This window comes from Triticum aestivum, chromosome 4D, assembly GCF_018294505.1.
Source record: "Triticum aestivum cultivar Chinese Spring chromosome 4D, IWGSC CS RefSeq v2.1, whole genome shotgun sequence".
Taxonomy (NCBI): domain Eukaryota; kingdom Viridiplantae; phylum Streptophyta; class Magnoliopsida; order Poales; family Poaceae; genus Triticum; species Triticum aestivum.
The window spans coordinates 7843197-7859491 of NC_057805.1; the positions used below are offsets into that span (position 1 = coordinate 7843197).

The following is a 16295-nucleotide window of genomic DNA, read 5'->3' on the forward strand; positions in this document are numbered from 1 at the left end:
AAATGATTAGTTGCCCATTCCAACAAAAAGTGGTGATCTTTCTTTTAAAAGCTTTACTAACTATGCTGTTAACAAGCTCTGTTAAGAATGGAGGTGGAGGTCGATAATGCACAGACAATATTCAGATTCATCTATTAGGGACATGGAGTAAGATAGTCAAACGCTAATAGACCCCCCACAAACCAAGTCAAAAAAGCCCACAAAAGAGGGGCGCCAGTGAGTGAGTGTGAGGTGATGAAAAGGCATGCGTAAAGAGCCAAACGGATGTGAGCTCATGACACTTTTTTCTGGTCATATCACCTCATACCTTCTTGATGCCGGCCAGCCCTACATGCATGCATGAGGTAGTTACTAGGGAGGGAGTACTTGCCTCCATGGATCCCACTTCAAACACATCGCTCAGCTAGCTAGCTGACTGATAGTATGTAGCTAGCTCCACTCACTCTCCTTTGTGATCTCACCGTGGCCATCACCGTCAAATAATGCCTCCCGAGCCCTGACCAGCGCCCAGCTCACCTCAAGCAGTACGCCTTGACTCTTTTTGAGCCATGGACACGAAGGGATCCGGCGCGCATAGAGAAGGAGAGGAGACCGGGAACTCCAACGCCGGCGCCATGACGGTGGCGAGGGAGTACCGGCGGGGGAACTGGACGCTGCCGGAGACAATGCTGCTGATCGAGGCCAAGAAGCGGGTGCACGAGGAGCGGCACCCGGCGGACCTGGGCCTGGCGCGCTGGCGGTGGGTGGAGGACTACTGCTGGCGCGCCGGGTGCCGGCGCAGCCAGAACCAGTGCAACGACCGGTGGGACAACCTGATGCGGGACTACAAGAAGGTGCGCGCGTACGAGCACGCCGGCGCCGGAGGGGAGGCGCCGAGGCCGAGCTACTGGGAGATGGCGAGGGCGGAGAGGAAGGCGAGGTACCTCCCCTCCAACCTCCTGCGCGAGATTTACGAGGCCATGGGCGAGATCGTCGAGCGGCGGATGGGCTTCTCCGGCCCCGGCGGCCCGTTCTTGGGCGCACCGCCGCCACCGCCGATGGGCAGCACCGGCCTCGTCGGCGTCCCTATGCAGGCCTCGCCGCTCGCTCAAGTCCAGCCCCGACCTCTAGGTACGCCTCATGCATACATTCTCTGTCTCTTTGGCCGTTGCATTTTGATCACGAGTTTTTGGGTACGGTCACCATCACGAGTTCTTAGTACTGATGGACACTACATGGTTTGTTGGTTTCTTTCATGGGCAATCATCAAGAAGACCAAGAAGAAACGCGTGGCAGCTCGGAGTCGTCGCCGGAGAGGAAGAGGCTGCGGCTATCGCTGGACGGCCAGCCGGGGAGCAGCACGCCAGCGTCGGCCGCAGGGCACAACGATCGGCACCAAGAGCCCCAGGGCGACGACAGGGAGATCAGCTCGGACGACGCCGAGGAGCACGAGGAGCTGAGCGGGGCGATCGGGCAGTGCGCGGCGATCCTGTCGGGCGCGCTGGAGAGCCGGGAGGCCGCGGAGGAGCGGCGGCACAGGGAGGTGATGGCGGTGGAGGAGCGGCGCAGCGTGGCCCGGCAGGCGCGGCGCGAGGCCGGCGAGCAGTGCATGGCCGGGCTGGCGGCCGCCGTGGGCCAGCTCGCCGGCTCCATGCTCGCGCTGGCCGCCAAGCACGAGGAGGGCCCCGCCGCGCCCAAGTGAGACAAGCGAACAAACCCCGGCCAGAGCAATAATCCAACAGGATCTCTCTCTCTCCCTCTCTGTGTGCTGCACGATGATGCCGCCCCGCGCCGCGCGCGTGCAGTGATCGAGTGCGCAGCGGCATGCATGCACATCTTGCGCGCACGGAGCTCGAGACCGGTGCGCGCTACGATCGGCGAGCCCGGGCCTTGCATGTGATTGACATGTAGCTACTCCAGAGCGGTTGCTAGGGATCCATCCATGGCACGTACGTACGTACATGGACCTTAATTAGTACTACTACGTACTTTGTTCATGTGCTGGTTTGCTGGGGTTTATGCATGCATGCATGCCATATCGCCGTTCATGATTCGACGGTGGTGTGTGTGATCGAGTGATGGCATGCTAGCTGCATGAGGGTTTAGCATCTGGAAACGTCTTTCGTGCTGTCAATGTAAAGTGCATCCAATATTCTTTTTTGCAAGCATGTTTGTGTTTATATATAGCTTGTAGTAGCATCCAAAAAGTATTTGCTTGGCCGAAACAGTTGCAAGAACCGTCTTATTCATGCGGATCTTCCAAGATTATATTCCGTGGAACACTTATTCATGCGGATCCGCAAGTGTATACATGGGGGCGTCCTTTCTTTTCGCTCATTTTGAGCCATGCACTGTGTCAAGCCGCCGGCTTCTTCGTCTTGATGGAATATAAAGGAGGCCTAACAAAAGGGAGGCCCAAAAGTCTACCGTGCTCGGTGTAGCACATGCCACACGATCGGGGAGAGAGGAGGAGATCTCACATTGCAAACGGGATTTTCTTACCCTTTGTTGGTGGACCGTGGCTCATTGCACATGGTTTGAGCATTTTGATCGTGCACATTGTAGTTGGGTGTTATATAAGTCCATCACTCCTCGCTAACCCTTAAACCATCTCAGATCTCACACTCTCCCGACCAGAACAAGACATATACCCCCCCCCCCCCCCCCCCGAGCATGGCAATGGAGTGTGTTTTCTAGCATAAGAGGAGGTTCATCGTGCAATCTACGATTGAGGAAGGAGCCCAATTTGTGGGCGACGCGACACTCTTGGATCTTGTGAAGATGTGAGCGGATACCCTAGTTGTCACATGCCTGCCCGAGTAGAGGACCCGACGCCTGGTGCAGAGGATGATCGACGATGGCCACTTTGTCCATGACTGCAACGACGACCCTGACCTGGGCTACCATTAAACCCATGCGTGTTGTTACAAAGACTAACATTTGCAAATTAATGCTTAGTAATGCTTGTTAATAAAGCCATTTCTACACTTATATATGTTAATTTTAGGGTAGCCAACTAAATATACATAGGTACATCAAACTATATACATATAGAATGCCACAAGCACAAGAACGCAAATGATTCCGAATATGAACATGAGCTAGTTGTTCCTCTTGGCAATCTTTTGCACCTCCACACATAGTTTTTTCTCTCTCGGAATTGGACTTGACCCTACAAACTTCAAGCTTTTTCGCAAGGTTGGCAACAACTTCGTACATGGAGGCTTGAAGCTCATCCAAAAACTTATGGTCACTGAATTTTTTGTTTAATGCCACCTGCTTTACATCATCTAACAACCTTTTAGTCTCTCGCATTGGAACATAAGAGCAGGAGACAAAATTCCAAAATGGAAAAAAGCAGAAGAAAATCCCAACAGTGCGTACCTCTTCATCCTTTCCAAACGGGCCCGAAACATGTGCATAGTTCAATGACGACATCGTCAAGCATCCACCACCAAGGCCCTAGCTTCAGAGAGAATGAAGATGTTCATGGAAGAAGAAGATTGTGTGGTTCGGGGAGCGATACTAGAAGAATATGGTTGGAGGGGGTATATAACATGGTAAAGATATAGTGATAACAGGATGGCCATTTTGGATCTGGGGTGCATATGCTCTCGGATGAATAGTAAATTCAAAGTAAATAGTAAATGAATTTGAATTTGAATTTTTTTTGTGGATGTTCTTGTCAGTGCGACAAGCGCGCTTGAAAATTTTCATGCGAAACGACATAGTGGTGCTTCGTCGGTGAAATAACAAAATTAAGTGTAACATTTGGAGGTAACATTTGGCGTTCAACTTTTTTTTTTTGCACTTGTCAAAATGCTTAAACTTTTCACCTAAAAATTTGCAATTAGCATTTGGGTGTGACAATGAACATATCTATTTTTTCCAAATTTTGTTGACATTTGCATAAAACATTTTTGGTGAGCAGGTGCATATGCTCCCAAGAGCCGAATTGGACTTCCATAGTGATAACCGTTGTAGATGCTCTTAGAATTATCCCTGATGCTGCGTCAACTCGAAGCATAAACATGTGGTTGGATGGTTACGAAGACAGTGGTATCCCCAATCCATCAGGGTTCAAGTCCTGGACTTGACAAATGGTGCTTGCATTTTTCTGAATTTATTTCAGACTTTCTGGCGATGTTCGTTTAGTGAGAGAAGACGTTCCCATCGACTACGAGGCGCTTGTGGTAACTTCGTCAATCTCAGAATGATATGCCGACTCAATCTTTTGAAGGTGCTCATATGGATAGGGTGTGCGTGCATGCATTTGTATAGGGGCGAGTGTATGCTCGGGTATGTGAGCGACTCCGATTTGTTTTGTGTTCTTGGACCTGTCCTTCGATTAAGGAAAACGAATAACAAGACAAAATCGAAGCGTGCCTTTTACGATGCTTCTTTTTTCTCCTCTTCCATACTCATCAGATTCGCCACGAGCTATGGCAAATCTCTCCATTAGGCACTAAAAAATGAAGTAAAATTTCAGCTACAACCACACAAGTTGTTAACAAAGGGAGTGACATAGTTGGATCTACCGATCTTCAACAAGGCTATAAAGTCCAGGTTCACCTCCTAGCACTCATAGAAAGAAATTTCTGCTTAGCCAAATCACCAAGACCTCTTTTATTCCAAAAAAAAAATCATTCCATTCATGAAATTCTTTGGATAATGAATCCTATTAGTATGACGCACATGAAAAATGTCGAATGCCTTCTTTTGTGCGCTTCCGAACAACCTTGGTGGGACTTACTGGTGGATCTATCTGACCCCTCACTCTCAGGGTTCAAAACTTCGCACCAATTCTACAATTGCGGCATGAACAGTCTGCCCACAGCCTCCACTTTCCTCCGCGCCGCCTGCCCGCCCATAGTCTCCACTTCCTTCCCCATGGCCAGACTGGGTGCTGCTCTAGAAGGAGGAGAGGCATCCCTCATCAACGATTTTGAGTAGTGGGATCGGCATTGTTCAAAATTGTACTATGAATTAAGTCGGACCTCCATTGCAAACCGTGGAAGTCTGGCTTAATACTTGGTATAATTCAAGCATTGCCGCCACTGAAATTGGTACCCTGCCGCCCAAATCGCCATCGTCGGAATCGCTCTCGCCCTCGCCGCTGTGCTTGTGGTCGTCCTTGGCTCCTTGACCTTGCCGCGTCCGTGACCTCGAGTCCTGAACGCCACCGACCTGTTGCGGATGAAGCGAAGTAGAAGCGGAGAAATTAGATAATAAGTATGTTACCAATGATATAGGGGTCCCATATGTAAATATTAAATAAATATGAAGGCTGAGATATATATGATGAATGTGAATTTGCACATTGTCTCTCCAGTCTCCCAAAGCATATGGAGTGCGATATAGGGTGTGTATAGTAGCATTCCTAGCCTAGCATGGTTATTCTCCTCTGATACATGCTGAGGATAGACATGATGAGTACATGTTAAGCTGAGACTCTGTTTGGTAGCTTGCATCTGTTTAGACATGTCGGTCAGTAATGTAGCAATCGGTATTTTCAAAGAAGTGAACAAAACATTTTAAAAACGTTAACAAATTTTTGAAACATGGAAAAAATAACATTTTTGAAAATTTAAACCTTTTTCGAAATTCTGAAGTTTTTTTTTCAAAATTCAAACAAAATTTGAAGGTTTGATCTTTTTAAAAATATAAATAAATGTTAAAATAATCCCACCATTTCTTGAAAAAACGTTTTTTTTAATCCGATTTTTCAAAAATTTAAACAAAATTTGGAATCCTGAATATTTTTCAAAAATTATAACAAATTTTGAAAATCTTGAGATTATTTGAATTTTTTTATAAAAAGTTGAAAAATCTGGACATTCTTTTTAAATTTGAACAAATTTTGGAAATCTAAACATTTTTTCGTATTCTGGACATTTCCTGGAAATTAAATTATTTTTAGAAATTCTAAACATTTTTTGAAACACGTTGTCACTTGCTTCGCTCATGCATGCTGACCAGGGAACGGCTGTAGGGGTGTTCTCTCTTCGTGCATGCTAAGAGGGTATTTGGGTTGAGCTCGTGCATGCTAAGAAGGCCCCGTGTAGCCTATCAAACACCCAAAAGTGGATCGAGGAGAGAACTGTTGAACTCATGCACCTTTCATGCACTCTATCAAACACACCCATAACGACCGCGGATACGAGGACCCTCGGAGGATGTTCTAAACCAAGGAATATAAATTAAACAGAGTTCATATGGCAACAAAGAACCGCTTCACCGCTTGCATGCATGCACATGTACGTACTGTGCTGAACCAAAGCTGCAAGAGCAGATAGAAAATTTACCACGGGGAGACCGCGTGTAAATTAACTCGAAGCAAAGACGGACGTACTGCACATATGCCTGACACCCACATCATGTTTGCATCGGCAAGCTTTTCCCATGTGAGATCTGTTGCAAGATACAAATGTGCATGCGAGGAAACATTAATTTCTATCAAATGTCCTTTCTTACAATAATTTCCACCTTTTTACCTCTGGTTGCCATTTAAAAGAAAATCAAGAACCGTGGCATGGCAGTATTTTCATCATCAGTGATAAAACATGTGTACAACAAAAGAAAGGATGAAAAGAAGGGGAAAACAATACAAATCAACCAATTCCCTCTCTAGGCCACATCGACATCATTGGAAAGAGTTTAGGAACCATGAGCAAATTAAGGTGGCCGGTTTACCAAGAAACAAAGGTGGCCAGATTCATGAGGGAACCAAGAAGCTTATTTTAGTCAAGAAGGGTGAAAGAAACTTGGGACTTGAGGATGAAACGTTCCGCTCGACCCTGGCCAAGCATAACGTCCAAGGGGAAGACACCAATTTACATGGGTTGCAACCTGCAACAGTAACTGACGAGAGGCATCAGGGGGCGCCAGGGCAGGAGCACTAGCAACTATTTCTCGTCCAAGTTCTTTGGTCAGAATGAAGCCGGACAAAATTGTTACCGGCCAGTGACAACTGCAGAAGCCCAGGACTCCAGCGAGTGGCAGCGGCAGCATCATGGAAATGTGAAAAGTTACCACACACGCACACATGCCGCACAATGTGGCGCCGCTGGCACCCATGCCGGGGAACCAGAGGCAGATCATGGGGGAGAGAGAGAGTAAGAGAGGTAGGTGGTGGTGAGCTGTTGATGACGATGATGCAAGAGGACAGGGGAGTACTTGGGCAATGGCAGGCCGCCATGGGCAGAGAGCCAGGCCAGGCAGATGAGGACTGGAGAGTGGTCAAAGGAATCTCACCGCGCCAAAGCGGCGTACGTCGTCGTCGTCAGAGTCTCTGTCTCTCTCGCTCTCTCTCGTCGAGAAATTTCAAACATGTTCGGCGGCGATCGAGCCGGCCCGGTCCTAGCTTGACGTCGGCGGCGGCTTCATGCATGCTGGACTCTCCGGGCGGTGGCCGGCGGGCTGGGCGCCGGTGGCGGACATGGCCGCCAGCCCGTGACGGCGGCTGGAATCTTTGGGTTATTTTTTGATGCTTAACGTTGCCCGTGTAGTGCAGCCGCGCATACCTGATTATCATTTGACGGGAACTTTTCATCTGTGATAATAATCGGTCGCACTATACTACCAGTACGGAACTGCGGCAGCAGTGGCAGAGCAGTCATGAGTTCAGGGGATGGGCAATGTAGCCACCGCACTGTGCCTCTGTTCAATGCTCGAAAAGCCATGGAAACGTTCGAGTTTGTCCGAGAAATTCACAAGGCATGCATCCGCCGTCTCATTTCATATAACTAGAGAAAAAAAAAACCCGCGTTGCTGCTGGAATTGGTTGCTCAAGATTTGGGTTGGTAATATGAGCACCAAAATAAAATAAAAATATATGACTTATCATATTACTTATGTATAGTTGTAGTAATATTACACTCATGTTGAGATAAATAACTTGGTGGGATGACTCTCTTAGGTGTATACATAATTTCATGAGAAAACTCATGAACATATCGAGAAAAGTATAGCGTTGCAAAAAGTAACAGCACTAAAAAACCATGCAACACTATCTATTTGTATATATAATTAACTTGCATTCTCGGGCACGCAGCTGCCTCATTTCGTTAGTGCGAGCATATACCCATCCCAGTGACACGACCGGCTGAATGATCCGGGAAGTTGAAGATAGACTCGGACATGAAGAACCAATCAATGGTTGGAGGGTTAGAGTATCTACAATTGAACTGTACAAATTGATCCACTAAATATCCGTGGGCAAGTCTAGACACATTTGCGGACAGCGGCGGTCTGCTCCTCGTTTGTCTGTCCAGACAATCACACCACTCATATTTAAACCCCCATTTTCATGCAAACAAAAGCACGCAGATCATATAGCACACGACCAATTGACTAATTCAAGAAATACGCCAGTAGTTCATTAACTCAAATTGATTACGCATTTAGGCCAACAATTTGAAAAATGTCGATCTCAACCATAAACTCATTAATGCGATTGAATAAGGCCAAAACCATCTGAAAGAGAGAGAAAACGACACGGTGGCTGGAACGCTCGCGAACTTACGATTTTTGTAGGGATCTATTTGCAAATTTACCTTTTTTTTCTTATAAACCATGCTAAGGGCGTACGAAGGAAAAATAATTGAAAAATATTGCCTTGCCTAGGACTCAAACCCAAGTCCTTGGGCGTTGGCAAGAGTCTAGCAAACCACTAAAACACTAACCGGTTTGTGTTCTTTGATGAAGCCCATCTATATATTATAGTTGATGCCTTTATAAGATTATGTACATTCTATTCCTTGGACAAATCGATTTCCTCTGGTTTTTGCTTGTTCAATTTAACAATTCATACATAAGCGATACACGAATGAATCAATCGACTCTCTTGTTGTGCTTGTTGATTTTTCTTCCTGTCGTTGAACCACTTCTCTTTCTTGAGCTCAGTTGTCTCTAATGTCTTCACATTTTCAAGCTCCCATTTTGCCCATTTCTCTTACTTCTCCATGTAAATCTTCTTCCTCTCAACTCTCAACTTCTCTTGGTCAAAAAAGTTCTCTCCCTTTGCACATACAAGAAGAGCTTGTACCTTTCCTCCTTGGTGGAAAAAATGTCCGTCTATGTGGTGGACATTTTGCTTGCCATGTTGTCATGTGCGGCCCTCTCCTTCTCCCACTTCTTTCCCATCACTTGTCGGTTCCTCTTTGATACGGTCCCTTGTCCGTCCGCCCCTCCACTTGACTCATGGTCCTCATCCAATCCAATGGATTGATGGGAGCTTGAGTAATCGTTGTTCTTCATCTTCTTGGCAGGTTTCCTGAGCTTACCGTAGTTCTTCATCTTCTTGGTGGGATTTCTGAGCTTATCATAGAGGGTCTGTGACTTTGGTTCTCGTTCAATTTCAACCAACGATGACACATAGTGAATGGCTTTTCTTAACTTGATGGTACAAAGTGAAGCCAACCCCATCTAGCAAACAAGAATCACTCAAGATAATGCAAGAAACAAAGCTAGAAATACAAATGATAATAACGCAAAGCAAGTCAAACTTACATGGCTTCAGAGTGCAATGCCACTTTACTTCCGGCTAACCACTTGTGCATAGAAACCAGAAAACTTGTTTACAGACTCTTGAAGGTCGGCCCACCTATGTTGGAGAGAGACCTCACTCCGAGTGGTATGGATAGCAACCAGCTCCGCGTAGTGCTTGTGTTTATGGCAATGTTTGTGGATCCCCCCCCCTATTGCTTGTATCTGCGTTGGTATTTCTCTCAAGAGGAGAGGATGATGCAGCACAACAACGGTAAGTATTTCCCTCAGTTATGAAACCAAGGTTATTAATCCAGTAGGAGAACCAAGCAACACTATGTAAGCGATACCTGCACACAAATAACAAATACTTGCAACCCAACGTGTAAAAGAGGTTGTCAATCCCTCCTCGGTATTGAGATAGATTAAACTGTATGAGATTGGATAAATAGATTTGACAAAAACACCAAATAAAATTAAGAAAATGCAACAACGCATTTTTTTAGTTTTGGGATAATAGATCTGAAAATAATATGATAGGAAATAGACCAGGGGCCGTAGATTTCACTAGTAGCTTCTCTCGAGAGAATAGCATACAGTGGGTAAACAAATTTACTGTTGGGAAATTGATAGAAGAGCAAATAATTATGATGATATCCAAGGCAATGATCGTGTATATAGGCATCACGTCTAAAATTAGTAGACCGACTTCTGCCTGCATGTACTACTATTACTCCACACATTGACCATAATCCAGCATGCATCTAGTGTATTAAGTTCATGGAGAAACGAAGTAATGCAATAAGAACGATGACATGGTGTAGACAAGATCTATTCATGTAGGAATAGACCCAATATTTTTATCCTTAATAGCAACGATACATGCGTGTCACTTCTCCATCTATCACTGAGATTGAGCACCGCAAGAACGAACCCATCACGAAGCACCTCTTTCCATTGCAAGAAAAATCAATCTAGTCAGGCAAACCAAACCAAAGTTTCAAAGAAGAAATACGAGGCTATAACAATCATGCATATAAGAGATCAAAGAAGACTCAAATAATATTCATAGACAGAACTGATCATAAACTCGCAATTCATCGGATCCCAACAAACACACCGCAAAAAAGTCATTACATCAAATGGATCTCCAAGAACATCGAGGAGAACATTATATTGAGAATCAAAAAGAGAAAAGAAGCCATCTAGCTACTGCCTACGGACCCGTAGGTCTATGGTAAACTACTCACGCATCATCGGAGGAGCACCAATGAGGATGACTAACCCATCCGTGATCGTGTTCCCACCGGCCAGGTGCCGGAATAGGGCTCTAGATTGGATCTCGTGGTTCTGGAACTTGCGGCGGCTGGAATTGTGTTTCGATGACTCCCTTACGGTTTCTGGAATATTTGAGTATTTATGGAGCTGAGAGACGGTGGAAAGGTGAAAGAACATGCGGTGCCCCCATGTTTGGTTTTGGTAATTGATGACAATCTCTATGGACTAATGGTTGCCTTGAGTTATATTTGAAGGATTTGTCCATAGGCACTTCTTGAAGTCCATGTGTTGGTTTCAAGGAGTTTATGTGGTGACCAAGGTGTTATTAAGGAATTATCCAAAGATTGGTCATGTGAGAGTTGAGCTTATTGCAAGCATGTCTTGAAGAAGAAGATTGTGTGATCATTCATGTTTATCTTCAAGACATCATCCAAATTAAGAGAGTTGGAAAGAGTCAAGGTTGATCAAGACTAAGTCAAGAGTGAATCAAGTTGATCAACACACAAAGCGCACAAGATGTACCGAGGGATCAAGCGATCCCATGGTATGGTTGCGGTGTGCAAGTTCAAGTGAAGCGGGCAAGTTCAAGTAAAGCATCACGAAGAGATCAAATGCTTGAAGCCTTTGTGGTGATAATGGACTCGTGAAGATGTGCGGAAGGGTGGCTCACCCATAGTGGAGTATGGGGGAGCAATCAACTAGTCTTCATTGAGCCAACGCAATCAAGAAAGGTGGTCCATCTTTAGGGAGTCAAGATCGTCATCATCTAGCTCAAGTGGACCATGTGCAAGGCAAAGGTTTGCCCTTGATAGGTTTTCTATTTTACCGGTCTCATGATGGTAGTTGGGAGACCGGGTTATAGGATCGATTGCCGTACTATCAAGGGGGGCTCTCGATGAGTAGCTTGATCGTATCGTTCATAGAGAGCTCAAACCATTGCATCCTTGCATCATCTTTATTGGTTCTTGTTTGGTTCTTCTCTTTGTGAGTTTTGGAGCTTATGGTCATCTTGATGACAAGCTCGAGTTCATCGAAAACGGAGTTCACTCGCATCTTCTATGATGTTTTCGATGTTGGAGGTTATGCCGGTTCTTCTCGGTTGGAGGTTTCACTCCTCTATTTGTTGGCATACCTCCCCTCCCTGTTTTGATGCTACTCGTCTTCCTCTATCCAACAAGCTTGAGTTTGCTCAATTCGGAGCTCATATGCAGAAGTTATGGCAGTTTTACTTTCCTAGCGGTAGTACCGCGGGCCGGAGCGGTAGTACCGCTCCAGAGCGGTAGTACCGCTGGTAGCCCCCAGCCGTAGTACCGCTGCGGTCTCGTGCTAGTACCGCCTCGATTCGAGGGGTCTTTTTTCGTGTCGGGTTTTACGGTACTAGCCGCGGCAGTGGGGGCCGTAGTACCGCTCGTATGCGGTAGTACCGCCCTGACCACCGCGGTAGTACCGCTTCAGGCCCAGCGGCAGTACCGCGAGGGGGAGCGGTAGTACCGCTGGCCAAGCGGTAGTACCGCTCTCTGCGGGGCTGGTGTGGGGGGTAACGGTTGGATTGTCCCCCCCCCCACTATATAAGGAGGTCTTCTTCCCCAATGAACCTTATCCGTAGAGCTCGTGTTCTTCCTCCTTGACCTTCTTTGAGCTTGCTAACTCTCAATCCCTCCATGGATTCTTGCTAGTTTTTGAGGGAAAAGAGAGGAGAACCTTATCCACATTTCCACCAATCACTTTCTCCTCTATGTGAGGGGAACCCCTTGGATCTAGATCTTGGAGTTCTTGGTGTTCTCCTTCTTGTTCTTCCTCTTATTTTCCTCCCTAGCATTAGTTTCTTCGGTGGGATTTGAGAGAGAAGGACTTGGGCACTCCGTGTGCCCTTGCCATTGCATTTGGTGCATCGGTTTGAGTTCTCCACGGTGATACGTGCAAGTTACAAGTTGAGAAGCTTATTACTCTTGGGTGCTTGGTGCCCTTGAGCTTGTTCCTCTTGGGTGCTTGGGCGCCCTAGATGGTTGGTGGTGTTCGGAGCTCAATCATTGTGGTGTAAAGCTCCGGGCAAGCGTCGGGGTCTCCAATTAGGTTGTGGAGATCGCCCCGAGCAATTTGACGGGTACCGGTGACCGCCCCAAGGGTTGCCAAAGTGTACGGGTTCGGTGACCACCCCCAAGGGTTGCCATTTGTACGGGTTCAGTGACCGCCCTCAAGGGTCCCTTAGTGGAATCACGGCATCTTGCATTGTGCGAGGGCGTGATGAGATTACGGTGGCCCTAGTGGCTTCTTGGGGAGCATTGTGCCTCCACACCGCTCCAAACGGAGATTAGCATCCGCAAGGGTGTGAACTTCGGGATACATCGTCGTCTCCGCGTGCCTCGGTTATCTCTTACCCGAGCCCTTTACTTATGCACTTTACTTTGTGATAGCCATATTGTTTCTTGTCATATCTTGCTATCACCTAAGTAGGTTTTCTTGCTTAGCATAAGTTGTTGGTGCACATAGGTGAGCCTAGTTGTTGTAGGTTTTGTGCGTGACAAATTAACCGCTAGGTTTATTCCGCATTTGTTCAAGCCTAAACCGTAATTATTTAAAGCGCCTATTCACCCCCCCCTCTAGGCGACATCCACGATCTTTCAAAAGGACTCCCGTGAGCCCCACTTCCCACCTGGGCGCGCCAGGGGCCTCTAGCGCGCCCTGGTGTCTTGTGGGACCCACGGGCCTCCCCTCGTACACTTTCTTGGCTCCCAAGTTGTCTTCTGGGTAGAAAAAAAATTCCAAAAAGTTTCGCTGTGTTTGGACTCCGTTTGATATGGATATTCTGCAAAGTAAAAAACAAGCAAAAAACAGCGACTTGCACTGTGCACTATGCCAATAGGTTAGTCCCAAAAAATGAGATAAAGTTGCTATAAAATGAATATAAAACATCCAAGAATGATAATATAACAGCATGGAATAATAAAAAAATTATAGATACGTTGGAGATGTATCACTCCCCAATACTTTGTGCCGTTTTGCTCGGTTCCACAAATAAGATCATGCTTGTGGTCAACCAAACTTAACACAACAACACATCTTCATGGTTTGTCCTCTTACCTTTGGTCCCTTTTTTTGTGCCCGATATTTGACCAACATCAAACAAAGGGGAATTGGTATCACACAACTCATAAGGTGAAGGCTCTTTGACCATCAACACAATGAAACAACCATCCGATTCACTATCTCCTCGCGTGTACCTCCCTAGAAGGTTGGAATACCTCATAATGAACATACATGTAGGGATCAGGTGCAATGGTCGAATATATGTTCCATGGGACGGCAGTGGGGTCCCAAGGACTCATGCGATGTCACCCTAGTGTAGCATGACGTCGTAGTGGTCAACACCCCCGGAGCGTCTCCTAGACAACGCCGGAGATGGTGGGGCGGAGGTAGATCCTCCCAATTTGTAATGGTGTTGGCAATGGTAGCAGGGACGAGCCGGCGTGGAGGCCAACCGATGCAAGTTGTAGAGAGTGTTATCCAATCCCCTCATACAAATCTCTAGTGCCTTAGTTTGCGCTTCATTATACTGAAACATTGTGCCGGGGTCGGTGACTTATTTTCTCAGCTCCGAGAGCAACACTTGCACACCTGTGAAGGAATCATGGAGCTGCTTCGACATCGCAGTGGTCATGGACTCCTGTCCACTACTCCTTCCATGGTCTAGGGCATGATGGCCTCGAAGGAATTGGGTCTCCTTAGCAGCAACATAGAGCGGTGGGTGGCTCTTTGATACGTCTGCAACGTATCTATAATTTTTTATTGTTCAATGCTGTTGTATTATCTGTTTTGGATGTTTTATATGCATTAATATGCTATTTTATATTATTTTGGGGACTAACCTATTAACCTAGAGCCCAGTGCCAGTTTCTGTTTTTTCCTTGTTTTTGAGCTTCGTAGAAAAGGAATATCAAACGGAGTCCAAACGGAATAAAACTTCACGATGATTTTTCTTGGACCAGAAGACACCCAGGGGACTTGGATTCCAAGTCAGAAGAGCCGCGAGGCGGTGGCAAGGGTGGAGAGCGCGCCCTAGGGGGAGCCCCCTACCTTGCCACCTCCTCGGGACTCCTCTGACCTAGCCCTTGGCCCTATATATTCACATATATTCCATAACCACCAGAAGCATCCAGAAAAACACTTTTCCACTGCCGCAACCTTCTGTTCCCATGAGATCCCATCTTGGAGCCTTTTTCGGCATCTTGCCGGAGGGGGATTCGATCACGGAGGGCATCTACATCAACCCTATTGCCCTTCCGATGAAGCGTGAGTAGTTTACCACAGACCTACGGGTCCAAGCTAGTAGCTAGATGGCTTCTTCTCTCTCTTTGATTCTCAATACCATGTTCTCCTCGATGTTCTTAGAGATCTATCTGGTGCAATCTTCTTTTGCGGTGTGTTTGTCGAGATCCGATGAATTGTGGATTTATGATCAGCTTATCTATGAATATTATTTGAATATTCTCTTAATTCTTATATGCATGTTTGGTATTTTTGTATTTCTCTTCGAATTATCGGTTTGGTTTTGCCAACTAGATTGGTTTTTCTTGCAATGAGAGAGGTGCTTAGCTTTGGGTTCAATCTTGCGTGATTTCACCTAGTGACAAAGTAGGAGTAGCGAGACACGTATTGAATTGTTGCCATCGAGGATAAAAAGATGGGGTTTATATCATATTGCATGAGTTTATTCCTCTACATCATGTCATCTTACTTAAGGCGTTACTCCGTTCTTTATGAACTTAATACTCTAGATGCATGCTGGATAGCGGTCGATGTGTGGAGTAATAGTAGTAGATGCAGGCAAGAGGCCTATATTGCATAAACATTGCCTTGGATATCGTCATAACTTTGCGCTTTTCTATCAATTGCTTGACAGTAATTTGTTCACCCACCGTATTATTTGCCTTCATGAGAGAAGCCTCCAGTGAAACCTATGGCCCTTGGGTCTATTTTCCATCATATTAGTTTCCGATCTACTATTGCAATATTTTATTTTCAGATCTATAAACCAAAAAACACAAAAATATTTTATCTTTTATTTATCTATCTCTATCAGATCTCACCTTTGCAAGTGACCGTGAAGGGATTGACAACCCCTTTATCGCGTTGGATGCAAGTGTTTGATTGTTTGTGCAGGTATTGATGATTTGCACGTTCTTCTCCTACTGGATTGATACTTTAGTTCTTAACTTAGGGGAATACTTATCTCTACTTTGCTACATCACCCTTTCCTCTTCAAGGGAAAACCAACGCAAACTCAAGAAGTAGCACTCTTATACCAAGATTTGTCATGGACCTATCCTGTTCTGGAAAGCGAAATCGGATTAGAGAGGGAAGGGATCCAAGGATCGAGACAGGAAGAACTCAAATAGGAATAGGACAATAGAATTAGAGTTCTTGAATCATGTTTTTGTGGTGCAAGGTTCGTGCATTATAGTCTAGACATGTATCCTCACTTTTTTTGCGGGGTCATGTATCCTCATTTATGATATTATGTTTTAGGCAAATCCTCACTTAGATGCCAAGGA

The 16295-nt window shown here is 46.0% G+C and overlaps 1 protein-coding gene across 2 annotated transcripts; it reads left to right on the plus strand.

Annotated features, from left to right (window-relative positions):
• Nucleotides 1-316: 316 nt before the first annotated feature.
• On the plus strand, nt 317-2144 carry LOC123099356 (trihelix transcription factor ASR3). 2 transcript variants are annotated; one of them, XM_044521525.1, is made up of 2 exons: nt 317-1110; nt 1251-2144. In XM_044521525.1, the coding sequence occupies exons 1-2, from the start codon at nt 549-551 to the stop codon at nt 1679-1681; spliced, it is 993 nt and encodes a 330-aa protein (XP_044377460.1). In that variant the 5' UTR covers nt 317-548; the 3' UTR covers nt 1682-2144. The 2 variants fall into 2 exon arrangements, with proteins under 2 accessions (XP_044377460.1, XP_044377461.1); XM_044521526.1 differs by having other exon boundaries at nt 318-1110; nt 1254-2144.
• Nucleotides 2145-16295: the final 14151 nt, after the last annotated feature.

What these genes read in the sequence shown, in the direction of transcription:
- LOC123099356 (XM_044521525.1), top strand. Translation starts at nt 549, where the DNA reads ATGGACACGAAGGGATCCGGCGCGCATAGAGAAGGAGAGGAGACCGGG. An exon ending in AGTCCAGCCCCGACCTCTAG is followed by an intron (nt 1,111 to 1,250) that starts GTACGCCTCATG and finishes GCAATCATCAAG; the next exon opens with AAGACCAAGAAGAAACGCGT.